The sequence below is a fragment of the Onthophagus taurus genome, chromosome 11, assembly GCF_036711975.1.
Source record: "Onthophagus taurus isolate NC chromosome 11, IU_Otau_3.0, whole genome shotgun sequence".
In the NCBI taxonomy this organism is placed as follows: Eukaryota; Metazoa; Arthropoda; class Insecta; order Coleoptera; family Scarabaeidae; genus Onthophagus; species Onthophagus taurus.
This window is the reverse complement of record NC_091976.1, coordinates 33,190,872-33,217,184: the sequence shown is the minus strand read 5'-3', so window position 1 is coordinate 33,217,184 and position 26,313 is coordinate 33,190,872. Positions and strand designations below refer to the sequence as shown.

At 31.4% G+C, this 26,313-nt stretch overlaps 9 protein-coding genes across 13 annotated transcripts; 5 read left to right on the top strand and 4 right to left on the bottom strand.

Moving 5' to 3' along the window:
• The first annotated feature begins 828 nt into the window (after positions 1–828).
• Positions 829–3,681, top strand: LOC111424997 (nonsense-mediated mRNA decay factor SMG9). The gene is made up of 6 exons (XM_023058743.2): positions 829–968; positions 1,019–1,259; positions 1,315–1,936; positions 1,993–2,137; positions 2,189–2,336; positions 2,949–3,681. Exons 1-6 carry the CDS (start codon positions 909–911, stop codon positions 3,140–3,142), a joined length of 1,410 nt encoding a protein of 469 aa, XP_022914511.2. The 5' UTR covers positions 829–908; the 3' UTR covers positions 3,143–3,681.
• LOC111424996 (uncharacterized) lies at positions 1,962–7,655 on the bottom strand. Of its 2 annotated transcripts, XM_023058742.2 has the most exons (5): positions 7,491–7,524; positions 7,248–7,285; positions 5,060–5,267; positions 4,658–5,007; positions 1,962–4,465 (listed from the first exon to the last, which is right to left on the bottom strand). In XM_023058742.2, exon 5 carries the CDS (start codon positions 4,460–4,462, stop codon positions 3,152–3,154), a length of 1,311 nt encoding a protein of 436 aa, XP_022914510.2. In that variant the 5' UTR covers positions 4,463–4,465; positions 4,658–5,007; positions 5,060–5,267; positions 7,248–7,285; positions 7,491–7,524; the 3' UTR covers positions 1,962–3,151. The 2 variants fall into 2 exon arrangements, with proteins under 2 accessions (XP_022914510.2, XP_022914509.2); XM_023058741.2 differs by lacking the exon at positions 7,248–7,285 and having other exon boundaries at positions 7,491–7,655.
• Positions 7,656–7,936: 281 nt separating this feature from the next.
• Positions 7,937–11,758, top strand: LOC139431928 (helix-loop-helix protein 1-like). Of its 4 annotated transcripts, none has more exons than XM_071200218.1 (3): positions 7,937–8,013; positions 11,271–11,391; positions 11,454–11,758. In XM_071200218.1, the coding sequence occupies exons 2-3, from the start codon at positions 11,306–11,308 to the stop codon at positions 11,698–11,700; spliced, it is 333 nt and encodes a 110-aa protein (XP_071056319.1). In that variant the 5' UTR covers positions 7,937–8,013; positions 11,271–11,305; the 3' UTR covers positions 11,701–11,758. The 4 variants fall into 4 exon arrangements, with proteins under 4 accessions (XP_071056319.1, XP_071056322.1, XP_071056321.1 ...); XM_071200221.1 differs by lacking the exon at positions 7,937–8,013 and adding an exon at positions 10,486–10,666; XM_071200220.1 differs by lacking the exon at positions 7,937–8,013 and adding an exon at positions 10,837–11,208.
• Positions 11,759–12,152: 394 nt separating this feature from the next.
• LOC111424999 (UDP-galactose transporter senju) lies at positions 12,153–13,685 on the bottom strand. The gene is made up of 4 exons (XM_023058744.2): positions 13,487–13,685; positions 13,319–13,433; positions 13,080–13,266; positions 12,153–12,986 (listed from the first exon to the last, which is right to left on the bottom strand). Exons 1-4 carry the CDS (start codon positions 13,572–13,574, stop codon positions 12,318–12,320), a joined length of 1,059 nt encoding a protein of 352 aa, XP_022914512.1. The 5' UTR covers positions 13,575–13,685; the 3' UTR covers positions 12,153–12,317.
• Positions 13,686–13,947: 262 nt separating this feature from the next.
• On the bottom strand, positions 13,948–14,524 carry LOC111425001 (ATP synthase, subunit G). Its single transcript, XM_023058746.2, has 2 exons — positions 14,402–14,524; positions 13,948–14,282 (listed from the first exon to the last, which is right to left on the bottom strand). Exons 1-2 carry the CDS (start codon positions 14,439–14,441, stop codon positions 14,023–14,025), a joined length of 300 nt encoding a protein of 99 aa, XP_022914514.1. The 5' UTR covers positions 14,442–14,524; the 3' UTR covers positions 13,948–14,022.
• Positions 14,525–14,679: 155 nt separating this feature from the next.
• Positions 14,680–15,183, top strand: LOC111425000 (UPF0488 protein CG14286). Its single transcript, XM_023058745.2, has one exon. It carries the CDS (start codon positions 14,709–14,711, stop codon positions 15,123–15,125), a length of 417 nt encoding a protein of 138 aa, XP_022914513.2. The 5' UTR covers positions 14,680–14,708; the 3' UTR covers positions 15,126–15,183.
• Positions 15,184–15,971: 788 nt separating this feature from the next.
• Positions 15,972–18,045, bottom strand: LOC111425029 (translocase of outer membrane 70). Its single transcript, XM_023058781.2, has 2 exons — positions 16,324–18,045; positions 15,972–16,262 (listed from the first exon to the last, which is right to left on the bottom strand). The coding sequence occupies exons 1-2, from the start codon at positions 17,853–17,855 to the stop codon at positions 16,100–16,102; spliced, it is 1,695 nt and encodes a 564-aa protein (XP_022914549.2). The 5' UTR covers positions 17,856–18,045; the 3' UTR covers positions 15,972–16,099.
• Positions 18,046–18,347: 302 nt separating this feature from the next.
• On the top strand, positions 18,348–24,030 carry LOC111425017 (TBC1 domain family member 23). The gene is made up of 4 exons (XM_023058768.2): positions 18,348–18,486; positions 18,541–18,649; positions 18,703–19,717; positions 22,896–24,030. Exons 1-4 carry the CDS (start codon positions 18,461–18,463, stop codon positions 23,777–23,779), a joined length of 2,034 nt encoding a protein of 677 aa, XP_022914536.2. The 5' UTR covers positions 18,348–18,460; the 3' UTR covers positions 23,780–24,030.
• A 635-nt stretch (positions 24,031–24,665) lies between these two features.
• Positions 24,666–26,186, top strand: MSB (membrane steroid binding protein). The gene is made up of 3 exons (XM_023058788.2): positions 24,666–25,043; positions 25,103–25,255; positions 25,501–26,186. The coding sequence occupies exons 1-3, from the start codon at positions 24,740–24,742 to the stop codon at positions 25,620–25,622; spliced, it is 579 nt and encodes a 192-aa protein (XP_022914556.1). The 5' UTR covers positions 24,666–24,739; the 3' UTR covers positions 25,623–26,186.
• The last annotated feature ends 127 nt before the right edge of the window (positions 26,187–26,313 follow it).

Here is a 26,313-nt window from a genome sequence, read left to right as displayed (position 1 = left end):
CTAAAGATTATCTTGATAAAACGATAAATGCAGCTTTAGATGCTGTTGGGTCAAGACTAGTCGGGATTTAAGTTATATCTCATAAAATAGATTTAAATAAAAAAAAATTATTTGAAGTTTAATTTGACAAATAAAATATATGCAACCAACTTTACTTTTCACAAGATTTTTGCTAATTTTTTACATCTTAAATCATTTTAATCTGAAATTCATTATCATCGTCTAAATGTATCCTATCAGTACTAATACTAATAGGTTCCATCAATAATACATTCCATCATTCATTATCACATCTATTGTATCACCAACACAATATTACCAACTTTTCACACAACGTTTTTATTTATCTACCCAGATTATCTCTGTTATTCCGGGAATTTCATATCACTTGCTGAAGACGCACGGCTAAACCCGAAACTTTCTAGTTCTAGGTCTAGTGTTAGTTCTAGTTTTATACTAGCATTGTTACTATGTAGAACTAACACTATACCTAGAACTTGAATCACTTGGGTTTAGCCGCACGTCATTAAAAACGGCTTTAATTTTAATTTTTCTTACTGTTCTCGGTTAGTACAATGAGAAATATCTATTTCCATTATAAAGGATTATTTTAAATTGATTTTTTTTTAATATTTTTAATAAAAAGCACGTGGTCAGAGGTGCCAAAACAAATCGAATAAAATTCCCTAAATTTTTTTTAATAATTTTGTTTTATATATAAATAATTTATATTTTAAAACTTAAATCAATTAATTTTGTTTCTATTACACATTTCAACTAATTTTTATAAGCAAATAATTAAAAAAAAAAGAGTTAAAAGAGAAAATATTTAGGTTGCCCCTATTTTGACAGATGTCAGTGTCAACTTAAACTTTCTTAGGTTATGTTAACATTAATATTTTTTCAATATGAGTGATTCCAACGAAAGAGGAAAATTTTATAATAAAAAGCGTTATCCCAATCACAGAGTAAGTTTTTTTAATGAATAAATTTAATGATTAACGATTTAATTTTGTAGCAATCGGAAAATAATGCCTTCGGTAGTCGATGTTTCAACAGTAAAAACATTTACAAGCCGGATAAAGATTTTTCGAAAGATTCCGATAAAGGAGAAGCCAAACCTAAAAGTATAAAGCAACCTACGCTTCTATTAAAAGCGCCTGAACGTGCCGAAGAGCGCTCAGCCTCTCCTAAACAAAAAGATGACGCAAAAAGTGATCCCTCGCAAATAACCATTGTCACTAATACTTCGCACGAACGTATTTAATAACAATAATTAATTAAAATTTATTAATTTACTGTTTCCTCCTTTAGATGCGTCCCACACGATAATAAAATCAATGTCGAAAAGCATAAAATTACTTGAAGATGGGAATTTATTATCAGAAAACATTCAAGATTATCTCCTAGAAAACAACGATTTTTTAGTCGTCGGGTTCATTGGTAAACAAGGAGTGGGAAAATCGACAATTTTAAATTTATTAACTTCGGACGCCGTTTGCGAAGAATTTAAACAGTTTATATTTCAAACTCCTAAAAGTAAAGATGAAGACAATTTAGAGAGTAACATTAAAATCCTCAATGAAGCTTTTCAAAGCGGATTTAAACCGTTTAATGAGCAAAAAGATAATTTTAAAGCTATTTTTCATCAACAACAAATCGAACATGTCGATGGAAATTTGCACACAACGTCTGGAATCGATATTTTCATAACAAAAAATCGAATGATTTTACTCGATTGTCAGCCGGTTCTATCTTGTTCGATCCTCGATGAGTTAATGCGTTGCGAGAGTAAACGTGCGAATGTTATTAGCGAGTTTTCGCCCCTTGAAAATAGCGGGGAAATTCAAGGGCTTCAATTAACGGCTTTTTTAATGAGCGTTTGTCATGTTTTGGTCGCTGTTAACGATTGGTTTTTTGATACTAACTTTATTAGGTAATAAATATTAAAACGAACTGGGATGATTAACAATTTATATTTTATTCGATTAGATTTTTACAAACAGCTGAAATGTTAAAACCGACAATTTCAAATCCGGATGAAGATTTTGTTGATTATTTTCCACATTTGGTTTTGCTTCAAAACAAGGCTCAAATGGAGGATTTTACTCCTGCGAGATTTAAACAGATGCAAAAGGTAATAATAAATCGATTTAAAATTAAATAAAAATAATTAAGGATGTTTTAGGTCTACAAAAACGTCTTTAGCACCACTAAAATGCATTTGGAATCGGGTTTGGGGATTGGAAATGGAAGGATTATGAATACTTTGTGCGCAGAAAGTTCAGAGGCACCTATTAATTTGTTTTTATTGCCTGAATATAACGAAAAAACGGGTAAATTTTATTAAACTATTTTTAATTAATAACTTTGGTAGCGCCCTCTCTTGATAATAATAATTAAGGAAAAATTCAAGAATCATCATGTGGCTTAAAAATCGACGATTTCTTTTTTTAATCAATGTGAAATCACCCAAAAAACACGTTAAAAGTAAAAAGAAAGTACGGAAATGTGTAGAACATACCGAAAAATTACTTTGAAGTTTTGATGTGACGTCACGTTTTGTGACGTCACAAGCCATGCTCTCATATTGAACCGGTCAATACCTAACCTACAAATGGAGATGTTATACATTTTTTTATTGGCTTTTTCGCTAGTTTAGCAAAATTAAAGACTTTTATAGTTTACGTTTCATAAAATTGACATTTAATTTTGACAAATAGTTGTGAAGTTGGTTACAGTTGGTAACATTGAATTTGTGTCACATTGACGTTTAAACTTTATTCAAAAATTTTAAATTTATGGAATCAATGTCACTAGTAGTCGTGGACAAAGTATAGTTTTGAAAGGCAGTCTTTCTATTCGATTGATAAACGACATGATAATTATTGAATTATACCATAATTAATTAAATTAACTTAACCTTAAATTTTTCTTTTCTTTTTCAGAAGGAATTTTTAAAGGACACCCACCACTAGAAGAATTAATAAGTAAATTAAGAGCTGGTTTAATGAGTTCAACAAAATATCCTTTAACCCATGTTCAATTATCCGAAAAGAATTGGTTGGTTTATAGTGCGAAAGTTTGGGATCACGTGAAAAAGAGTTCGTTTTTTGTCGAGTACAGTAAATTAATGCCATAAAAGAAAAGTTTAAAGAAAAACTGTAGCGAGCAACGATCTCTTCCTCGCGTGTACCGGTTTGTACGAGTGTTGGTAAACGGAGGCGAGCCTCCAATGGTCGGGATACTCGTGACGTTTGCCAGTCTGGAAAGAAAAAGGTGGCGCTAAGCTGGTTATTGTATAACCGGTTTTTTTATATGGATCCGGTGGTCGTTTTACTTGGAAAATTTTTAATTTCTTTTCTTTATTAGTCACACTTACGTTAATTTTATTGTTGTTCGGAACGCCCGCTTTGAATGCCATTTTAAATTCCGTTTTCTTAGTATGATTTGGTTTAATATTTTTTAATTCGCAAGCGACGCATAATCTTCCATTTGGACGAAGTTCTTTCATCCTCAAACAACTCGGACAAGAAGAAGAACATGAAAAAGTCGACGTTGATTTTAAATCCGGGGTACTTTTGTGTCTCCGAAAATCATAAACAGTTTTCGGACGTTCGTTACGTTGAAGTGTTTTAAAATTTAGATTTTGCGAACAATTACAATCTTTGTTTTGAATTATTTCGATGTTTTCTTTTGGGGTATGTACCGATGTAAAAATTGCGGGGGCTTGCGACCCATTTGACCCATCAATGTGAACTGTGCGTTTAGGTTCATCATGGGGATTAATTGGGGTCATATCCCAACAGATTGCTAGTTCGATTGGAGTCACTTTTTGGCGGCGAATAAATCTCCATTTTTTATCGAAACTGTTTGCTGTGTTTGGTCGTTTATTTTGGGGGAAATTTTCGCAAGTTTTTGGGCGATACACTTTTAATTTTGTGCAACGAGTTGCTCCATAACCTGGATAACCTTTCCAACCGACTCCAGTCGCAAAATTCCCATCTTTTAGCATTAACCCCGGTTCTCCCCCCATCATTTGGGCCTTCCTATACATTGCATCTGTTACTGTATCAGGTAAAGGTTTATGTTCCAAGTTTTCTTTATGAAGCTTTTTAGCAAAAACAAAGTTTTTAGCCGCTGCTAAATAAGGTGATATCTTTTTTAGTTTTTCTTTTGAAGCAGTTTCATTAATTCTTTCTGTTTTATTAATACGAGACATTTCTTTCATAAATTCATCAACAGCCTGTTTACTATTAATAGGTTTATCAATCGGGGGTGATAAAAAATCTTCTCTGTACTTCGGATAACCTTTAGCTGGGTTTTCCTTGATGTGTTCATCGAAGATTTCTAACACTAATTCTTGGTGACTTGGGTGCCGATATTTAAAATCTGTTAATTGTCCTGGGATGTATTTATGTTTATTTATACGAGGTGAATTGCTTTCAAAAACTGTATCCATTTCCTAATTAAAAAATTTAAAATTAATAAAATAAAAATAAATTAAAGAAACATAAATGTGCTTTATTTAATAATTTTATTCATAATTTTAATAAATCCCGTTTATAAAATGTTTTAAGGAACATCGTGGATAGGGCAAAGGGTGTGCTGAAAAAAAATCAAAATAATAAAACTTTAAAACATTGTTAATTATTACCTCAATTTCTGGGGGAGCTTCCTCAACTATTTCCCCATCTGTGACAACCAAAACCTCAACCTTTTCTTCCGCTGGGTGGCAAGGGCATGTTTTAATATCTCGTTTTTCCTCACTTTTTGGAACCTCCTCTTTAACTGGTTCTTGTTTAACACCTAAAGCTGCTTCTCGCTGCCTCTTTTTCTCTTCTAAAGCTTTTTGTCTCTTCAACGCCTCTAATTTAGCTTCGGTTTCTTTGCTCTTTTTCGAACGCGATGTTATCTCAGGAATTGGGGGAGGTGGGCAGTGAGATCTTTCACAATGTTTTCTCCACTTTTGAATTTTATCCAAAGGAGGTGCGCTTAAACGAAACGCTTAAAAAGACATCGGTATCACTTACGATAACGTTTATAAACAAATTAATACCTAATTCTCTTGAAATTTTTTTCGGTAAATCCCATGTACCGACAAAATTACCCCAAGGGCTTGTGTAAGACCTTGGCACTCCGGGTAAAAGATGTCCCTTCTCGTTCGAAACGACTCTAGTTTTTCCTTTATGGCCGCAAGGACGCTCTGGATGCCAACGCGGAATTTCCCAGTTTCTTAACCTAGACGCTTTGTATTCTTCGTCGAACTGGAAAAAAAGGGTGCGGAAGCGGACGTCGATCGTTGACGACGAGACAAGGGGGCGACGGGTACCGCTTTTTAGTCCTATTGTCGTGTTGTGATGGTGCCGCGTGCTTTATTGGTTAAATTACTATTTGCGGGTCACGGACAAATAATATCCAAGAAATTTATATAAGCTAAAACGCTATCGTAAATGTTTCGCAATCAATTTTAATGACATTCTTTAAAAGCTTTACATAAATTAACTATGATATTTATACGCTAGGATAAATTAAATTGCTAATAAAACTTGAAAAATCATTTTTAATTAGTACTCGCTTTAAATTGTTAATTAACGAATATTAAATCAAAATAATTTTGACAGTTAACATGACATTTATACTATGACGTAAATGTCAAAAAATAAAAAATTTATCTTAATTTTTTTTCAATGTTAATGGTTTAAAATATGTTTGAAAATTCGTCGATTAATTCCTCAATTTTAGTTAATAAATAATTAATTTGAAGTTGGAATAATAAAAACTTGATAATTAATTTAAACTTATTTAGTTAATATTAATTATTCTTAGATGGCACTGTACAAATGTCAAAAAAGCGAAAATTAAACTCAATTTCTTTTTCAATATTAATTATGTACAATAAAATTTTTCAAAATCCGTTTTAATTCGTCAATTAAGATAATAAATTTTAACCTGGAATAAGAAACATAATAAAAATTGATATTTAGTTTAAATAAGTTTAAACTAATTAATATTAACGTCTCATAGATGGCACTGTACAAATTTCAAAAAAACGACACTTAATTTTTTTTTTTCAATTTTAATGATTTAAACTATATTTTTTTTTAATTCTTTTTAATTCGTCAATTTAAGTTAATAAATAATGAATTTAAAGCAGGAATAATAATAATTTGTTAATTAATTTAAACTTATTTAGTTAATATTAATGATTCTTATCGTTAGATGGCACAGTGCAAATGTCAAAAAGCAAGCGAAAATTAAACTTATTTCTTTTGTCAATATTAAATGATTTAAACTATAGTTTTTGAAAATTCTTTTCAATTCGTCAATTTAATTTAATAAAATATAAAATTTTAAACTAAAACAATAATAATTAGATAATTAATTTCATTTTTAGTTAATATTAATGATTCTTAGATGGCACTGCGTAAATGTCAAACTGACATTTCAAATAACCTATTACACTCAATCAAACAAATTGAAACTCTTTGGAAATGTATCCCACCAGATAATTTAAATGAAGATGCTTCGCCCCATTGGAAAGTCCCTATTCGAAAGTATTCGACTAATTGTGCACGCGACTAAAACGACCCTTTATCGGGGGAACCAGTAACTCGGCTTGTTAACTGTCCGGATGGTGTTAAAAGTATTACACGGTTATGATTTGTAGCCCCCGATTTACCCTAGGGACGAGAACAGGTGTCCACTCCGAATAGTTTAAGCCCCTTCAATGAAACATAGAGACACTTGTGTATTAGAGGGGGTGAGATAGAATCGAACAGACGGTTTGAGGGCGTTAAAAAATTGTTTTGTGTAAATACTGGATTAATAGCTCAAAAGCTCTTCGCAAATTGGGGTAAAAAGTAACAAGTGTAACATATGGGATACTAAAATAATGATTAATTAAGGAAAAAAATGTAAAATAAGAAAATAGAAATAAAAGGGGTTGAATGTTAAAATGTTTTGTGCATTGAAGGGGTGTTTTTTTAAATGTACATCTGCGGTTTAATATCAGGGACAGTTTAATAATGGGGAAATGATCAACATTTAAATGAGGGCGGGTTGACGTTTCCTTTTTTTGTTGATTGATTGGAAACTTGGTAGTTGACAGAAATTTGTATTTGGGGGTTCTTAAATTAAAGGAAAGGATTGGTGAAGTGCTGAATTAAAAAATATACTCATAATATAGTATATTTTAAAATTTCTGGATTAAGTGACACTAATTTTTATTAATTAAAAAAAATTACCTTGAATATACAAAAGATTTTGATTATCTGAACTATATCTGAAATAAACAAAAAAATCTTTTGATTTACGACTTTAAACTGTAAACGATTTTATCAACGCCTTATTTAAAACTTTACCCATTCACTCCAAACCGTTATTTTTAGATATTTAAAGAAATCGATTTCCCACCAAATCGAAACCTTTTATAAATCAAGATTTTTTGTGTTCACCTTAAGAAAGAAAATTTAATATAAAAAACTTACTTGATACGCTGTAAAATTCATCGACATCTTTACAAATTTTGATTTAATTTCTTTTTTAAACAAAAAAAATGGTATTTTTACGAAATCGTCGCGAAATCGGAATTAAGATTGAAAATAAACGCGAAACCATCCGTCAACTGGACGGGTTGTTGCATGGAAACCATGGATTTTACCATGACTACCTAACACTTATTGTACCAAGTTTTAAATCGATTTTCAAAGAAATAGGACAAAATTTTATTAACAAAATTCATTATCATAATTATAAATGTAGCACCGCCTACAACTTCTTGTGGAGTAACACCTCTTCACAATGGACTTATTGATTTTGGGGCGGTCCAACATCATCCCTAAAATACCATTGGCGTTCGTAGGGATGCTGTGGACCATCCCCTTTGCAAGAGATCCTATTCCCGGCAAATCTCTCCCCGTTATACGATTGAAATCGTTCAGAACGGTTGTCGACGGTGGTAATATTGTGTTGTTATAGTGGTCAAATAGAAGAAATAAACTGATTTTTATGGTGAGTTTTTATATTTATTTGGTGGAGGCGCCGGAACATACTTTAATAATCCAAATTATAACAAAAAAAGTTTTTTTTATAAGTAATAAATAATTTTTTTGATTTAAACGTCATTAAATGACATAATTAGAATACTGTTTTATCGACTTCAATCAAAATGATACTTATCATTATTATTGAAAATATGCAATAAAAAAGGTGTTGATGTCTCAAAACTTTTTAAAAACTTAATATTGTTATGCAATTCGTTAATAATATCAATAAAATAGATTTTTCTTAATTTTTTGACAATGCATTTTGTAATGTAATTTTCGACACTGAGATGGCGCTTATATCAATTTTCAAAGTCCCTAAAACGAGTAATTAATAAATCAAGATATTTCAACAACTTTTTGGATATTTTTGAATTAAAATTTTGTCTCAACAAATATAATCAATGGGTGTGGTATTTAAACAATCTTAAAAATTGCATCATCTGTCAAATTGACCAAAAAAAGAAAGATTTTCCGTCTAAAAACACAGTAAATATTTGTTTTAGTTTGTTTTTACCTTATAGTTACGATGCGATATCCATTTTTCTCATTCTTCGTTATTATTTCTTTATTATTAATAACTTTATGAATTTCACACCTTTCGAATTACACTTGACAGCTTGAATGTTCTTTTTTGATTTTGAGGTTAGAATACGGTCAAAATATCTAATATAGTTTAGCCCAAAAACATTCAATACAATTAATTTTTTTTTAATTTATTTAAAAGTGTGTGAATTTGATAAATAAACATTTATGTGCCACATTGATTATGAGCGTATAACCAAACCTAAATAATTGGGCTAATAATATTTTCAATTAATTAAGATCAAAAAAAAATTAGGAATAATGACCACGCAATGACATTTAATGAAATAAATGTTAAAATATGCACTAAATAATATCTAAAATAATCTAAACCAAGATAATATTATTAATATCTTGTTAATAATAATGTGAAAATAACTCTGGAAAACCTGTATTATTAAATATCTTGAAAATGAGTTTGTTCTGGTAAAAATTCTTGAAGGAGGTACAAACTATTATAAATTTGGTATCTTTTTAAATATTTAAATACACTTTACAGAGTACTAAAATTAAATTTATCACTGATTTCTGAACGTGAAGTACAAATTGAGGTTCCTTTACCATGATAACCTTTTTTCGATGTCCTTCAAAGAACCCATCTCAAATAATCAACTTTAACAGCTTAATTTTGTCGAAAATAAGAAGAAATCCGAATATAGATGAACCTAATCGACTTTTTAAAGTAGGGATTAATCTGATACATTCGGAACGATTCGAAATAATTCGATAAAGGAAGAAAAACAACGTCTATTAACATACTTCCGTTTATGTAACAAAAGTCATCACAAACCCAAAAATAATTTAAAAATTTATTTATTTTGTTTAATTTGGCGCGAAAAATCAAGACAAACATCAATATTTACAGTTGAATTTAATCAAATTGATATTTTAGATTGTAAATTTAGTAATTAAGTTAGAAAATAGATGCAGTTTCTTTTCTTTTTGTACTACCTGTCAAATTGTTGTACAGTTGGTGAGATAAACAGGGAATTTTGTTACATTATGTTTTGAAATTAATTCGTCTCAAAACATCGTTATTTAAAAAAAATTCAGTTTTTGGTTTTTATATTTATATTATACAAATATTTAAAATAAAATGAAAACTTTACCAAAAATAATTTGAAAAACTATATAAATTTTATACAAACCCTAACTAATACCAACAAAAACCCTAAAAATTTGACGTTGAGAATAATAGAAAAAAAATTCTAATTAAAAATTGTTTTCTAGACGTAATTTGGCAATTGGACGTCAAATGAGGAAATGTAATAAATAAATGTGTAAAAAGTGAAACGTTGAAACTAAAATAAGAAATTTTATTATGAGCATCAAAAATAGATCCAAAAAAAATGTCGCTTATGACAGCTAAACGTCAAATTTGACATGAATGTTAAAAATGATTAGAAATCATATACCGGGAATTTTATATAACTATAATAGCAATATATGAATGCACTAACCATAGTTACGAAACTATTAGGCACTTGCACGGTCCTACATAAAATGCAACATAGCTTAATAGTGACGTCCTTATGATAACACTGAGTTTTCGGCCGTCTTAAGAGGAACGGCTAAACCCGAATGTTTCTGTTCTAAGTCTAGTGTTAGTTCTAGTTTTACACTAGCACTATCACTAGAACTAACACAAGACCTAGAACTAGAATCATTCGAGTTTAGCCATCTTGAGAGACGTGCAGCTACATCTGAATGTTTATATTTCTCGGCCTTGTGTCCGAACATTCGGATTTAGCCCCACGTGTCTAAAGACGGCTAAACCAGGATGATTCTAGTTCTAGGTTTTGTGTTAGTTCTAGTGATAGTGCTAGTGTAAAACTAGAACTAGCACTAGACCTAGAATTAGAAAGTATCGTGCATCTGAAGACGCACGGCTAAACCCGAATGTTTCTAGTTCTAGTTTAATACAAATATGCAACATAGTGATATCTTATGTTAACTACCGCTATTTATTGTTACTAGAATCAACTTTGACCTAGAACAAGAAACATTCAGACATGTTGCATTTTATGTGGAACAAAGTAAGTAATATATTTTTGTATATTGCATTTCAAGTAAAATTCACTCTAATTTTGATGATTAATATTAATTAATTTGAGACAATAATCATGTATAATAATGATTTTAGTTTAGATATTAACCTTTAAAGCGAATATAAACGTGAAATTACATTAGAATGAAAATGTTAACATCAAATTTGACGTTTATCTTAATTTGAATAGTCTTACAATGTAAAAAATGATTTTTTTATATTATTGGAGGGTTGTGTTTACAAAAACGCGTATTTACAATACAATTTGCAATTTTCCGTGACGGGTGGGATAAAGAATTGCCGTTTCTAACACGTTCTCATCCCATTCGATCTCGTTTCGAATCCCAAGGGGACCATGCTCGAACGTACCACCAAGGGAAACACGTCGGACACGTGGCCTTAGTTAGCACCATCGAATTATGAACGATTGATCATCGAATTAACTTAACACGAAAATAATTCGATTTAGACTTACTTGCAATAATAAGACATTTTTATGATAAAAATAAATAAATAAAAATCGGTAAAAATGTAAATGTAGGTTTGAATTATTTAATAAGATGAGCCATAAATTCTTTTTCGATTTATTTTAGAATCGCAACCCTAAAGGAAGAGTCATAAAAAACTGATGAAACATGCTATGAATATGTCCGAAAACAGGGAGGTCCTGCAAACGATTACTTCTTGTGGAAATTTAGTTCAACAAAAACGACGGTAAAAAGAACTTTATAAACGATTCGATTCAAGGTTGTAAATACTTATTTGATGTTTGATAGAGATCGAAACTCTGAGATGAGTACGCTTTCGAGGGAAGAGCGCCGCAGGAGACGTCGTGCCACTCAAAAATATAGAACAGCTCACGCAACAAGGGAAAGAATCCGAGTCGAAGCTTTTAACGTTGCGTTTTCGGAGCTGAGAAAATTGTTACCAACTTTACCACCCGATAAGAAATTATCAAAAATTGAAATCCTCAGATTAGCTATTTGCTACATTGCTTATCTTAATCACGTCCTAGATGCTTAAATTAAATGTTGTTATTGAATTTATTTATTTTTTGTGATGAAATAAAATTTTTTTCGAAAAAAAAATGCATTTATTTGATTTTAACAAAATAATCTGCTCCCCGATTAGATAACAACTTCGTAACACGCATTTAAGTGATTAAATAAATAACTTTTTGAGTTATTTCCCCGAATAAGAATAAAAAGAGATCGAAAAGGAATCGAATCCCTCGGGAGATGAAAACGGAAGAACGCAGGTGGTTCACCTAAAGGGATGTTTAATTTTATCATTAGCTCCCTCAGTAACAGATGTTCCCCAATAAATAAATTTTCTGCTTTAAGACCCACTTTTACCACCTCTTGATAAATCTAATTCTTAGCCAATGTGAACGTTTAAAACCTAAATTTTCCTTTTCTTTATCGTAAAATAGTTCGGGAATGTTAATTGGATCGGTTTCAATTGAAACGAATCGATAAAACAACAAAAAGTTTATTGTTGTAACTTAATTAACGTTGTGTAGATACAGATAAAGTCAAATACTTCTTGTAAATACTCAAAAACAATATCACATATTTATCTACATAAAAAAATACTTCTTAATAAGTACTTAAATTAATTTGGCTAATAAAAAAAATAAATTACACCTCCAATAACTTATCTTCATCATCATGCTTAGTAACCCGCTTATTAACCGGTGCATTACTCACCGGATTTTGAGAATACAAATAAACCGCAATTAAAATAGTTATAATCGAGATAACCGTATTTAAATAAATTGGCACGTTTAAAAAAACGAAAGTAAAAATTGCAACTAATACTAACTCCAAAGAACTTGCGAACACTTTTAAGATCGAATTTAAAGTTTTTAAGAAAAAACTTGTTATAATTCCAACGGTTGCGTTGTTCGCAACCACCAAAATCACTCCTAAATTAAGGGTTTGTTCTAAATTATGGGAACTTATCGCCGCTAAAAACTTTCCTTGCACCAATAGAATCCCGGCGTTACACAAAATAGAATCTAAATACATAAAAACGTTCTGTATAAAAATGTTTACATCGGCTCCCGCGGATTTTAATAAATGTTCGTTGTAAACCCCAGCAAAACAAGAACAAAGGATTTGTATGAAAATAAATAATAAACTAGAAATCGCAAAGGTGGTGAAAATCGATGATGAATTTGTCGCCGTCTTAAGGCCGCTATCGTTAAGATAATCAGCACCAAAACTAATTTGTTTAATAATACAACCTAAAGTTAAAAGAAGTAAAGATAACCACTGCTTTTTACTCAGCTTTTTCCGAAAAATTATCTAAAAAAAAATAATTTGAATAATTGACAGTTTAAACTGTCAAAATTGACAGATTAATCTGTCAAAATTGACAAAAATAGGTTAGAAACTTACTTGGAATAAAATCGCTGTAATAACAACCCTAAATTGGAGTAGAATGTTATAAGTGGTTGGATCAAATTGAGTTAAATTATGGAAAGCTAAATTATTATAAAGTGAATATAAAAACGCTGGGATAAGATACAAAGCCAATAATTTCCAATGTTCACATACTTCGAGGAAAAGAGAACGAATATTATTACTAAAATAATAAAAATATTTATCAAAACAAAAAGGTTTCCCTCAAAACTTACTCTTTACAATACAAAATTGATGAAGCAATTAACTTTACGAATTCCGTTAAAAGTACAACGGTTGTAACGTCGTAATTGTATTTATTACCACTTTGCGAAGAGGTTACTATAACCCCTGCAAACAACAAGAACGTGGAATGATCAAAAATGATTAATCAAAACACTTACCTTGAATGGAAAACAGCAAGATATAGGAGGCGAATATTACGAAACTGACATTCGTCGGAAATAATTCCGACCAAGATATTTTACCCATTGTACACGATTTTACGTTACGCCCGGTAACGTTAACATTTAAACTAGTTGTGATATATTATCTTTACATCCCAGTTGAAACACCACAACAAAACCTCAAAATTAAACGTCAAAAACAGCACCATCTAGCGATACGAGTTTAAAATAAACTTATCCTTAAAAATTAATATAAATTTAGTAAAACTAACTTGTATAACCCTTAATGTATTATATATAATTTTAAAAATAACGCCTAAATCACGTTGAAATTAATTTAAAAAAAAATTGCATCTAAAAAACGCCATCTAATGACGTTGCGCTCAACTAAAATGCTTAAGTAAATTTGTAATTTTAATTATTTTAATAAATAAACAATTAAGAAATAAAACAATTAATATTTTATAATCGATATTTATTATTACATAACCACTAATCGAAATATTCTTTTATAACCCTTCAAAAATATTCACTTAAACATCGTAGCCTACAAGATGACGTTTTCCAATACATTCACCTACATAAAACCAACATAAAACTTCGACAGTAACAAGAGTATTCAACCAAGCCTCCCTAACCGGGGTTTGCTTCCATTTGCCATCTTTTGCACCACGAATAATTTTGGCGATTCCTTGACGAATAGCTGGGATATCACCAGGACTCGGTGGGGCTAATTCAACACTGGCGTATTTAAGAAACGTTGCGAATTTAGGTTGTGCTTGAGCCATAAGTTCTATTTATTAAAAAAGAAAAAATTTTAAGTGACAATTAAAAGTTAGGTTATGTTATGTAATAAGGTGTATAATCTTTAATAATTATTATAAATGATTAAATTGGTGGCGTGGTACTTACTACTGACTAGAGCTGGTGCCCCCGTTACTAATTTTGCCATTTTTTAAGCGATTTAAACGAATTTTGTGAAACGAACTGGAATTTGATCCAAGAGCCGAATGGTGAATTGATGCAAACTTCACTTCAATGAAACATTGATTATTAGAATTATGATAATTTTATTTAGGAAATTTGATTTTAAATTAATATTAAAACCAAAAATTAATATTAAGTTTTATTAAATCAATAAATATATTAATTTAAAAAAATTTCGCTTTGTAACAACTTCATATGAATTAATTGACATAACCTACAAAAAAGTTTTGAAATGGCCCCGAAAAAACCAAAAAATTTAGCGAGTGCTCCACCAAACACCGCTAATGTAGAAATTTCCCCGGAAGCGGCTCAACAATTTGAATTGGAATTGTATTGGTGTATTCAACAATTACAGTCCGGTTTGAGGTTAGGAAAACTTAACCCCAAACAAGTACAGGATCATACAAAAACATTAAACACGTTGATGAGTAAAACGGCCCCTTTGGTGAAGAAACGGCAAGTGATGAGGATGGCTTTTGGCGATTATAGGACAAAAATGCTTGAGGAAGATAAAAAGAATGCCTCGGCGGTTGCTAAAGTAAAAGTTTCAAAAGTTGTTCCAAGTACTAAATCGGTTTTTGTGAAAAAATCAAATTTAAATTTTGTGCCATCTAATAATACGTTTAGATTTAATTTTAATAACGATTAATATAATAAAACACATTCTTTTTTTATGAATAAATATAATTTTGTTTTAATAAGTACAATTACGGGGTTTTATTTTATTTTTAAGATCGAATTTAAAGTTTTTAAGAAAAAACTTGTTATAATTGCAATGGTTGCGTTGCTCGCAACCACCAAAATCACTCCTAAATTAAAGGTTTATTCTAAATTATGGGAACTTATCGCCGCTAAAAACTTTTCTTGCACCAATAGAATCCCGCCAATCGAATCTAAATACATAAAAATGTTTATTTCGGCTCCCGCGGATTTTTATAAATGTTCGTTGTAAACCCCAGCAAAACAAGAACAAAGGATTTGTATGAAAATAAATAATAAATTCGTAATCGTAAAGGTGGTGAAAATCGATGATGAATCTCTTGCGGTCTTAAGGCCGTTATCGTTAAGATAGTCAGCACCAAAACTAGTTTTTTACTCAGCTTTTTCCGAAAAATTATGTAAAAAAAAATAATTTGAATAATTGACAGTTTAAGATGTCAAAATTGACAGATTAATCTGTCAAAATTGACAGATTAATCTGTCAAAATTGACAAAAATAGGTTAGAAATTTACTTGGAATAAAATCGCTGTAGTAACAACCCTAAATTGAAGTAAAATGTTATAATAATATGAATGATCAAGTCTAGAAAGTTGTTCCCAGTATTAAAGCGGTTTTTGTAAAAAAATCAAATTTAAATTTTGTAATAATACTTAATAATACTTTCAGATTTAATTTTAATAATGATTAATATAATAAAACACATTCTTTTTTTATAAATAATATAATTTTGTTTTAATAAATGCAATTACGGGGTTTTATTTAATAGGAAAAAAGTTTAACAAAAAAAATGAACTATATTTGAAAACAATACAAATTTTCACAAGTCTTTAAAAAAAACATAACAGACACAAAATAAATGTTTATATATATTTTTTTGTTAAGTGGCAGTGTGCTATAACTCTTTACGTGGACTTTAAACCTTGGGGGCCAATCCCCAGTTTCGTTGAGACTTTGAGTTGGGACACCGCTGCATCTCTCAAAGAGAACAAATGGGTTAATTCCATTTCAGTTCTTGCTAATTCTATAGCTTTACCAAAATATTCTATTGCTATCACCAAATTACCTCTAAAATATGAAATAAAACAATCGTTTTATTAATAAAATATTAATTGATTAAATAAAATACCTTTGTACTTCGACAGTTCCTAAAGTTTCATAAGCAAATTCGCATTTTTCATCTACTTCTATAGCTTTTTTCATCAACTCAATTGATTGTTCGACATTTCCTTTCCATTGCAGTTGTAAAACTCCTCGGTGAACCAAAATCGTTGCATTTTTCGGTTCAACATCTTGCGCTTTCAAATACAATTTTTCCGCGTTATCAAAATCGCCTCGTTCGGCTAAAACTTGACCATAAAGAACGAAAGCTTCCGAACAACTCGGGAAACGCTCGGTAGCCTTTCGGAATCCCTCCAAAGTCTCCACCAATAAAGCCGCGTTTTGAGTCGCTAAAGCATAACGATAATTTGCATAACATTTTTGCACCACCGCAATCGGAAAATCAGGATTCAATTTCACAGCTTTCTCGAAATCAGATCTCGCCAAATCCGTTTGATCCGAAAGTAAATAAACTTGACCACGGTGATGGTAAATATCGGAAATATCCGGTCCTAACTCGGCGGCCAAACTAAAATCTTTAGTACATTGCTCCATATTATCCAATTGTAAATATAAAGATCCCCTTTTTATTAACGAATTTACTTTAATTCCCACTTCGATGCCATCCGTTTCTATGATTGTTTTTAAATCGATTAATGCCTCGTTGTGAGATCCGGATAAAATATTAAAAGTAGCTCTAAGTGATAACGCTTCGACGTAAAATTGTGATTCAGATTCGCTGTTTGCAATTTCCTCGGTACACGCTTGGATGATGTCGTCGTATTTCTCTGTGGCAAAAGCAATTTTTGCTCTTAAAAATCCTTGTACTTCACCTTCGCCTATTGGAGGTTCGGTTTCTAATAATTTTTTGTAAACGGGGTCGTTTGGAAATGAGGCGAAATAAGTTTTGATGAATTGGTGTGAAGCCAATTTTGGTTTTCTTACGCTAAAGGCTTTTGCAGCATGTATTTTTCCTAATTCTTTTAAAACACGATCGGCCATCAAAAGAGGTTTTTGATCTTGAAAGTTTTGCATTAAACACACCGCTGTAATATCATCTAAACAACTTTCCCAATCTTTTAAAACTTCATAAGCTCTTGCTCGGCGATTCAATGCTTTCTCGTATTTCTGGTTGTAATCTAACGCTGTTGTACAATCGACAATAACGGCGGTCCATTTTTTTAATTGCTCGTAAGCCGCCGCTCTGTTTTGATAAAACGTTGCTAGATCGGCTTTATTTTCTTCGGGACATGTTTCAATCGCCTTGTTATAACATTTAATAGCCTCATCGTATTTACCTTTTTTAAAGTAAGCGTTACCTTGGTTTTTGAACTCTTGCGCTTCTTCTAATGGGGTCGAAGGTTGTTGTACTGTTATCGGCTCTTCTTTGACATCGTCTATCGATATCGCCTTGTCACTACCTTTTAGCACCCCTTTAGATTTACCAGATGACTTGAAGTACCAATAACCTAACCCCAAAGCGCCGGTGGCACCCAACGCGATCGCCGCTATTTGCCATTTCGGCAAGGACGTCCCCGTTTCCGTACCCGACGAGGTCATAATTTCACTTCGAGTTTACTAATTCGGCATTTAATGATAAACCGGTCGCGGATTATATGAAATTTTCGTTCGTAGAAGAAGAGGTTAGAATCGTTGATGACGGCGAGTTTGCGAAGCTAATATGGCGACATGTTGTTGAAAATGGGTTTTTTTTTGAAAAATTATTGACACAAGTTCAAAATGACTTTGATGATTAAAATAAAATTTCAATCAAAAATACGCGCGTCAAAACTTAATTAAATAAAAATTCGTATTTATTAAAAATTAATTTAGAAATAAAAGCGATTCGTAAAAGCAGTGCTACAAACAGTTTTATTTTGAATTAATTTAATTTTTAATTACGATTAAAAGTGAATCATAAAAAAATTAATTTTTTAATACAAATTAAGCGTTGCATTTTAATTTTTTTTATTATAATTCATTAATTAGTTAATAAATAATATTTTTTTAAAATTAAGTTGGTCAAACTTTTTCCACTTTATCTGTCAAAGAACCAAAACGTCGTTTCAAAGAATCAGCTGTTTGTCAATTGTGCAAATTCGTGACACGTTTTAATCTAAATCTAAAATAAATACCGAAATTGGAACAAAGATAACATGTAAAAGATGGCATGCGACGAAGATACCGTTTGGTAAGTTACTCTTAAAAATCGGAATTAAAAATCAAATTACTTTTTAATCTTTAGGATTACCGAATTGGAAACGGCTTTATTAGAGGAATGTTCCGCTACAGATATTTATTGTATTTGCAAGGGAAAGCCGTTACCTGATCATTTAAGAGCGGATATCTGGCAGGTGAGTAATCACTCTAACCTTAAAAAAAAAAATCATATTTATATAAATTTTAGATATGCTTAGATATTCGTGATAAAGGTAACCAATTAATTCATTTCAACGAAGTTTTTGATCTCCAAAATCAAGCGGTTTTGCGTGAAGATTGCGTAAATTTCGTGTCAAAACTTGGAAATGAAGAAGATGACAAGCTTTCAGTAGTTTCCGATTTAGAATCGATCTTAACGTTTTACTGCAAATCTCGTAACATGAAATACGAGAAAAATAACGGCTTCTTAGAGCTCTTATTACCATTATTAACCTTAAAAGTGCAACGATCCACTACTTACAACTTATTCGAGGCGATACACGACGCTTACGTTCCTCAAAGTTGCCAAAAAAACGGCAACGCATTTCACATTTTACGCCTTTTACTGTTATACCACGACCCCGAATTGTGCAGTTTTTTAGATACGAAACGAATAACTCCCGATATGTACTGTTTGTCGTGGTTTCAATCGTTATTTGCGAGCACTTGCACCTTAAGCGTTGTTATCAACATGTGGGACTTTTATTTCCAACAATCCGATCCGTTTTTCATCTTTTTTTTGTCGCTCATTATGGTTGTTAATGCTCGGGATCAAATCATTTCAATGAAAAATGAAAGTCGCGAAAACATCGTGACTAATCTAACTAATATGCCGGCTGCTCTTGAGGCTGAAGATGTCAGCGATTTTTGCTCGTTGGCGCAGTATTACGCAATGAAAACGCCGAGTAGTTTTAAAACCGATTTGATGCAAACTTTGTATGGGGGAAAAGAAGGCGATAATGCGGCTATTTCCCAAGCTTTGTGTTTACCGGTTTCAGTGAGGGAGTTAATCGAAAATGTTAATATGGAGACGGGGAATGTGGATGCTGTGAGATTTTTTTTGGTCGATTGTAGACCTGTTGAACAGTATAACGCGGGACATTTACCAACGGCGTTTCATTTGGATTGTAATTTAATGCTGCAGGAGCCAAGTGCCTTTGCTACCGCTGTTCAAGGACTTTTAAGTGCCCAAAAACAAGCTTTAGCAGTTAAATCAAACGCGGGTAAAAACCCTTTTACATTAATATCAAAAGCGGCAAAAAACACCTTTTTTCAGGAAAGCATATGAAGTAGTAGCAAAAATAACATCTTATTATTCACTGCTTAATATTTAAGATCATCATTATATGAGTCAAAATGAAATATTTCAAGCATTTTTCTCAAAATTTTGAATTTAACTTGAAATTTGGCCGTTTTTGACACTTATTTGTGTTCAATAACACCTCAATTATACAAAATAAGTTGTATTTAACCAAAATTATAACAGAGAACTTTAACTTAAAGGATAAAACAGAAATACATTGCTCAACGCATTGAAGGATCTACTAAATTCTTGTTTCAGTTTCTTCTGGGGTCTTTTCACAAAGAATATTCTTTTCTACAGTAAACTCTTCCTCGCCCGGTTCGTTTCTAGAAGCTATTTGGGAAACAATGATGTTTTTGTAAAACTCAAAGGAATCGATCTGCTGCCAATTATCGTCATAATGTTTTTTTAAAAGCTTATCAACATCATATCATATCATCATATCAGGATTTGCTTTGTTTACACCCAACCCAACCCCTGCCACTATCCTGGTGGCTTCATAATAGCATTAACTTCACTTCCCCAATCAAGATCACGAACTTCACCTCCCAAGTGAAATACCTGGCCATAGCTTTGCAAAATTGTGTAAAATTCCTCTGGTTGAGAAAGTACCTCCTTCTTTCTGACGACTTTTTCTATCTATGCAAACACTCTATTGCATTCTATTTTTTCAAGAGTTGAAGACGCATTAACATAAGAATCGAATTTCTGTTGGCCTCCACAGTCATCTGCAACGCATCGTAGTAGAGAAATTGCTGTAAAATCGATATGTCGGTGATAAATACAAGACGCTATTTCATTAGATCCTTTTGGTAACTGATGTTCTCACCAGGTGTATAAAAGAGTGTTCCCTTTTAAAGGATCCTTGGAACTACCTTAGACAACTATTTGACAATAGGAAAGTTATATAAATAAAACTGCCGGCTGTAGTATGTCGTCTGATCAGGAAACAACGATCTGGCAACATCGTTCGCTTTGCTTCTCTCTGGATGGGACATAAAGACATATACAGTAATCCCCGACCCCCTCCATCCACTGGGAAGTAACCACAATACAAAATAATAACTTTACATTCAGTAAGTCTATTTATCAATTAGTTTTAGCCCAATTCAACCCTTTCTAATCCATGTTTAATTACAAATATTATAAACAGAAGTAAATCAAAATACCGAAGCTGTTTACAAACATTCGATGTATATCAATAGGACAGTTTTTAATGCGTTATGGCCAATCCAGAGAGTAGCGAAGCGAACGATGTTGTCAGGAAGTCTTAGAATAGCGAAACTTTTTTGACAGTCAAAGCTTATAGTGAATAATCCGTCTATTTTTCCTTCAACAGGCTAAAAAAGCCTTCGCAAGAAGCTTATAGATCCTTTTTTCCATTAAAAATGCAGTCTTTTTAGTTTTGTCGGTTTCTATCTTTAATTTTTCTTCTAATTCAAGACATTTAGAACACACTGTTCGTTTGTGGTGTTCCAACCCAATAATAAAAAAAGTTACAAAAACCTTACGGAAATAGCATTGCTTAACACTAAAGACGGGATCTTGCATGATGATCTTGGATCTATTAGTAATGGGATTCTGTGCATTTGAATTGCCTAATAAATGCTTTTATGGCAGCGCATTTTGAAGTAAATTTAGTACTCTTTCTATCACCGTCCCTCTTTTCTTGTGGAATCAAGGAAGTAACGTCGTGCCACTCCTACCCTGTATTTAGTAATATCTACCCAAAACTTTAAGAAATTTTGGACGGCAGACATGCTTTGTGGTTTTTTCCTTTATCCAAAATCAAAAAAGTTAGGGAAAACTATTTTCATGTCCTGCTGTTATCGACTGGTTTTCTTCGTCAATTTATTATTGTATATTTGAGCTGGTCTTCAAATATACTAAAATCTAGCGGTGAATAACAATTAAAACTAGAACTAACACGAGACCTAGAACTAGAAACATTCGGGTTAAACCCAAAACTTTCTACTTCTATATACCGCTACATTGTGGTATATTTGAAGACCAGTTCAAATATACAACAATAAATTAAAGAAGAAGACCAGTCGATAACAGCAGGACAGGAAAATCGTACTAGCACTGCTACAATGTAGAACTAACACTATACCTAGAACTAGGATCATTCGCATCGGCTAAACCCAAATGATTCTAGTTCTAATGTTAGTTCTAGTGACAGTGCAAGTGTAAAACTAGAACTAACACTATACCTAGAACTAGTTCAAGGTCTTGTGTCAGTTCTAGTGATAGTGCTAGTGTAAAACTAGAACTAACACTAAACAAAGAACTGGAAACATTCGGGTTAAGCCACATGTTCTATCACCGCCCCTCGTTTCTTGTGGAATCTTACCCTCAAGGAAGTAACGTCGTGCCACTCCTTCTGCCCTGTGTTTAGTAATACCCAGAACTTTAAGAAATATTGGCAGACATGGGAAAATAATTTTTCTGTCTTGCTGTTATCGACTGATCTTCTTCGTCTGGTTAAATTCATCTCAATATGTTTTAGTATAAAAGAATCTTTTTTTTTGTTTTAATTTTTCGGGGGTTCTGCATATAGTATCGCCTATGTTAATCCAAAATAAGTTCTTTACTGATTGTTGAGCATCTGAAGAACTTTGTATTGTGCCCACATGTAAGCATCTAAAATTTGCGGCCAATATACACCTCATTATTTTATCACGGTTTCTTTTCCACGATGTTGATCGTATTTGGCGTTTCCGTAGTTTATCAGTTTCTTTTTCAATGCTAATTTCCATATTACACAATATAATAACTGCAATGAACAAGAATTCGGCGTTTCTATAAGATACTTAAGGAGGTATCATCAACCGCTGCCGAATACATTATCATAAATGCTTTAACGCATGCGCAGATGCTTTTGATGCACAAACGGCAATGGATTTGGCCGATTTTACAATTCAGATCAAAATTTAGGCAACAATTTCCATTGGATATGATCTGTTTTGACACAAATGAGAAAGAGAAACATGCAGAGAGCCATCTAGAATTGCAAAATGACAAATTGTGGATTTGGCCGCTTTTGATTTTGATCCTAAGCTACTCACATTATAATGAATGTAATAATTAATTTCTAGGTGGTGAGCATTTATGTTTTTTGGGTTCCGGACGTAACGAAGAAGATCAATACACTCACATGGTTGTTGCTTCATTCCTCCAAAAGCACACCCAATACGTTTCGTTATTAACAGGAGGTTATATGGCTGTTCATAATTATTTTTGCGATAATTTGAATGAGTTTTTGCAAGATCATAATTCTTCTCAATGCATTGTTTGCGATGTAGGCGGTTTAAACGGGGATGGTTCATCGAAATCATCTCTCGATTGTTCGAACAATTCAAAATCGACAACTAACAGCCAATCCAACGATCTCTTTGGGAAGATTTCAGCAGCGATGAAATCGAAATCGGCTGAAGTTAAAGGAAAATTATTTGATTACATTGTTAACCCGAACAACAGCCCCGTACAAGAACGTCACGTTTCGAGTAATGATAAAATGGGGAAACGATATCGAAATGTTGCGCCTGTTTTTAGTATTGATGGTGAAGTTGATAATTTCGCCGATGTTAATAACGTCCAAGATGAAGAAAGGGAATTGGTTCCGATACAAAGTTGGTTAAAAAATCCGGATGTCATCGAACATTTTCCTTGTCAAGAGGTGAAATTAAACGGGTTTATGTATAAAAGTCATTTGATGGTGACCGATAGACATTTGGTGGTTTTAAGAGAAATTTACGATAAAAAAGGAATCGCCGAGATCATCGTAAAAAGGCCTTTATCATCTATCGTAAAGATAACAGCAAAAAAACGACACCCTGAATTAATAACGTTTAAATACGGAGTGTTGGATGGGGAACAACTCCATATTACCGATATGGATAAGTTTTTAATTCCAAATGCGGCAAAAGCTACGAATGTTGTGTCTGAACAGATTTTGAACCATCTCAAAAATCAAGATTAATTTAATTGCAAGCAAGAAAATCGTTAGAATTTTGTAGAGTTTTATCGTGGTTAGATGGACGTTGTATGTACTTATTAATTTTTGTTCTTAAAAGTGAAACGGTCCTTAAAAAAAAATGTTAAGCGTATTTTACGTATTGAAAACGTGTTGTTTATAGCTGTAAGATAAAGTATTTTTAAAAAGTTATATATTTCTTTTTATTTATTTCCATATAATTTGTTTTAGCTTTAAATAAATTTATCTTATTATAATTTAAATGATTTTTATTTAAAATAATAACCTCTTAAATTAATAAATACCTGTCAATGTCAAATTTAGGGTTTTTGTTGGTATTAACTGTTTCTTCCTTGAAACTAATTTTGCAGTTGAAGAAATTGTTGGAAAATAAACACTTTGTTTTATATAAATATTTAGCTTTGGATAACTATCTTTATGGAATAAAATGTTTAAAATAAACTCTTTTAGGTTAGTTTTAAGTTTATGTAAAATTTCGCCAGCGACATCTAACGAAATTTTATTTGTTATTGTTATTCAAAATAAAATTAATTATTAAGGTGAATTTAAACTTAAATTTCAACATAATTCTTTTCTATGAAATTAATTAACAATTACTATTGAATAATAAAGAAATATAAAATAAAAATTTCCTTTTTACTTCAAAAAATTAATACTAAAGATCTAGTAGGTGTATTAAAAACAAAAATGACATTTAAAAAAATTTTTTAGGTTATAAACGTTAATTGTCACCATTACATTACTCTTTTCTACTTTATATATAAAAAACTAAAACGTAATGTTGTTTCTTAATATTTTAAAAGAGAACGAACTAAATTAAGCGCATGCGCTGTTAAGTAAACTTATTAACAAGTGCTGACATCGTTGCGAGTATTCAATGAACTTCAAAACCGTAAAGTCAACCGATTATTAAACGAACGAAAACAACTCGAAAAATTGCGAAAAATGGAAGATAAACCGGTCGAGATGGAAAATCAAGATAGTTTTCTTATGGAAATCGTGTCGGACATTATTTATAGTCCGGTCAATTTGATTTTAGTATCGCTAATAGCATTGTTAGCCTACAAAATATTCAAAGGTAACAGACCGACTCCGCCACCTCCTCAACAACAATTACCGAAATTGCGACGAGATTTTACCGTGGAAGAGCTCAAAAAATACGACGGAAATCAACCGGATGGTAGAGTACTTGTTGCTGTAAATGGTAATGTTTTTGATGTAACAAGAGGAAAAAGATTTTATGGACCAGGTACAATTTAATTCAACACCAATTAATAGGAACCATTTAAATTAATTGATTTTGTTTAGGCGGTCCTTACGCTCCATTCGCCGGGAGAGATGCTTCGAGAGGTTTAGCAACATTTAGCGTTTCAGCGAAAGACGGTGATTCCTACGATGATTTAAGTGACCTTAATACGGTTGAAATGGACTCGATAAGAGAATGGGAAGCACAATTTAGAGGTGACACAAAATTTAAATTATCGTATAAAATGACTATCAATTTATGATAAACAAGACGATTATCAAAACCTTTTTAACCTCTATTCTTTATAATTCAAATAAGCCTTGATCACCCTGTATATATTTAGTGACTTTCAATTTAAAGTTAATTTGAAAGATCTTGAACTTTAACCGGGAATGAAATTAAAAAATATTTATCCTTTGATTCAATGATTGTATATTAATAGATGTTTTTTTTTTATTAGAAAAATACGATTTAGTTGGACGTTTGTTAAAGCCGGGTGAAGAACCAACAAATTATTCGGATGAAGAAGAAGAAACTGGTGGATCAAGCGGTGGTGATGCAAAAGATAAAAAAGATAATTAGACTATTAATAGTATGCGGTTATTTTATGATGAAGGGGGTGAAGGGATAAATCGACCAGCAGTTTGACTTTTATTACATCCGTGTAGATGTACTTTTAACAGTTTGTTTTTTTTTATGTTAGCATTGTTACTTTTTAAATACTACTTAAAGCAAAAAATAAATACTACTAATTAATTATAATAAAAAGAAAATCGAGATAACGTATTTTTGTATGGTTTAAAATAATCCATTTTATTTTAAACAAATTGTCAAAAAATTAATTTTAGGTTAGGTTAGGTCGGTGTCAAATTGATTTAAACATCTATCTCAAATAAGGTTGTACAACTTTGTAATGATTAAATAACTATAAAAAAAAAATAATTTTGACATTTGTTTTGATAAAATGGGGTGCTCTAAAAATAATTAATGTGCAATATAAAATTAAAATTATTGTAATAATCGTGTAGCGATAAACTGTTTTGATGGTTGAACATTTTTAATTAATTGGTGCGTGTTTTCTGTGTGCTTTAGACGTTATTACAAAGATAATCAAATTCAAAAAATAAAGAGGCCAATTCTTCCATATAGCTTCTCATTATTATGTAATTTCTTACACGTGCATTTATTATTATTACATTTAACATTGTAAATTCTTATTTATTGTTTTTTTTTTCCTATTTTATTCTATTTTCAGTTTTTCCTTGTGATACTG

Coding starts and splice junctions, on each gene's coding strand:
- LOC111424997 (XM_023058743.2), top strand. CDS start 909: ATGAGTGATTCCAACGAAAGAGGAAAATTTTATAATAAAAAGCGTTAT. Junction 969..1,018: donor AGCGTTATCCCAATCACAGA/GTAAGTTTTTTT, acceptor TTAATTTTGTAG/CAATCGGAAAATAATGCCTT. Junction 1,937..1,992: donor TTTGATACTAACTTTATTAG/GTAATAAATATT, acceptor TTATTCGATTAG/ATTTTTACAAACAGCTGAAA.
- LOC111424996 (XM_023058741.2), bottom strand. CDS start 7,517: ATGTCGATGAATTTTACAGCGTATCAA. Junction 5,268..7,490: donor TGAATTTTACAGCGTATCAA/GTAAGTTTTTTA, acceptor CTTTTTTTCCAG/TTCGACGAAGAATACAAAGC. Junction 5,008..5,059: donor AAAAATTTCAAGAGAATTAG/GTATTAATTTGT, acceptor TGTCTTTTTAAG/CGTTTCGTTTAAGCGCACCT.
- LOC139431928 (XM_071200218.1), top strand. CDS start 11,306: ATGAAACATGCTATGAATATGTCCGAAAACAGGGAGGTCCTGCAAACG. Junction 11,392..11,453: donor TTAGTTCAACAAAAACGACG/GTAAAAAGAACT, acceptor GATGTTTGATAG/AGATCGAAACTCTGAGATGA.
- LOC111424999 (XM_023058744.2), bottom strand. CDS start 13,574: ATGGGTAAAATATCTTGGTCGGAATTATTTCCGACGAATGTCAGTTTC. Junction 13,267..13,318: donor TCAATTTTGTATTGTAAAGA/GTAAGTTTTGAG, acceptor TTATTATTTTAG/TAATAATATTCGTTCTCTTT. Junction 12,987..13,079: donor TTACAGCGATTTTATTCCAA/GTAAGTTTCTAA, acceptor ATTTTTTTTTAG/ATAATTTTTCGGAAAAAGCT.
- LOC111425001 (XM_023058746.2), bottom strand. CDS start 14,441: ATGGCAAAATTAGTAACGGGGGCACCAGCTCTAGTCAGTA. Junction 14,283..14,401: donor GGCACCAGCTCTAGTCAGTA/GTAAGTACCACG, acceptor TTTAATAAATAG/AACTTATGGCTCAAGCACAA.
- LOC111425000 (XM_023058745.2), top strand. CDS start 14,709: ATGGCCCCGAAAAAACCAAAAAATTTAGCGAGTGCTCCACCAAACACC.
- LOC111425029 (XM_023058781.2), bottom strand. CDS start 17,855: ATGACCTCGTCGGGTACGGAAACGGGGACGTCCTTGCCGAAATGGCAA. Junction 16,263..16,323: donor GGAACTGTCGAAGTACAAAG/GTATTTTATTTA, acceptor TTCATATTTTAG/AGGTAATTTGGTGATAGCAA.
- LOC111425017 (XM_023058768.2), top strand. CDS start 18,461: ATGGCATGCGACGAAGATACCGTTTG. Junction 18,487..18,540: donor TGCGACGAAGATACCGTTTG/GTAAGTTACTCT, acceptor TTTAATCTTTAG/GATTACCGAATTGGAAACGG. Junction 19,718..22,895: donor AGCAGTTAAATCAAACGCGG/GTAAAAACCCTT, acceptor ATTAATTTCTAG/GTGGTGAGCATTTATGTTTT.
- MSB (XM_023058788.2), top strand. CDS start 24,740: ATGGAAGATAAACCGGTCGAGATGGAAAATCAAGATAGTTTTCTTATG. Junction 25,044..25,102: donor AAAAAGATTTTATGGACCAG/GTACAATTTAAT, acceptor GATTTTGTTTAG/GCGGTCCTTACGCTCCATTC. Junction 25,256..25,500: donor ATGGGAAGCACAATTTAGAG/GTGACACAAAAT, acceptor TTTTTTTATTAG/AAAAATACGATTTAGTTGGA.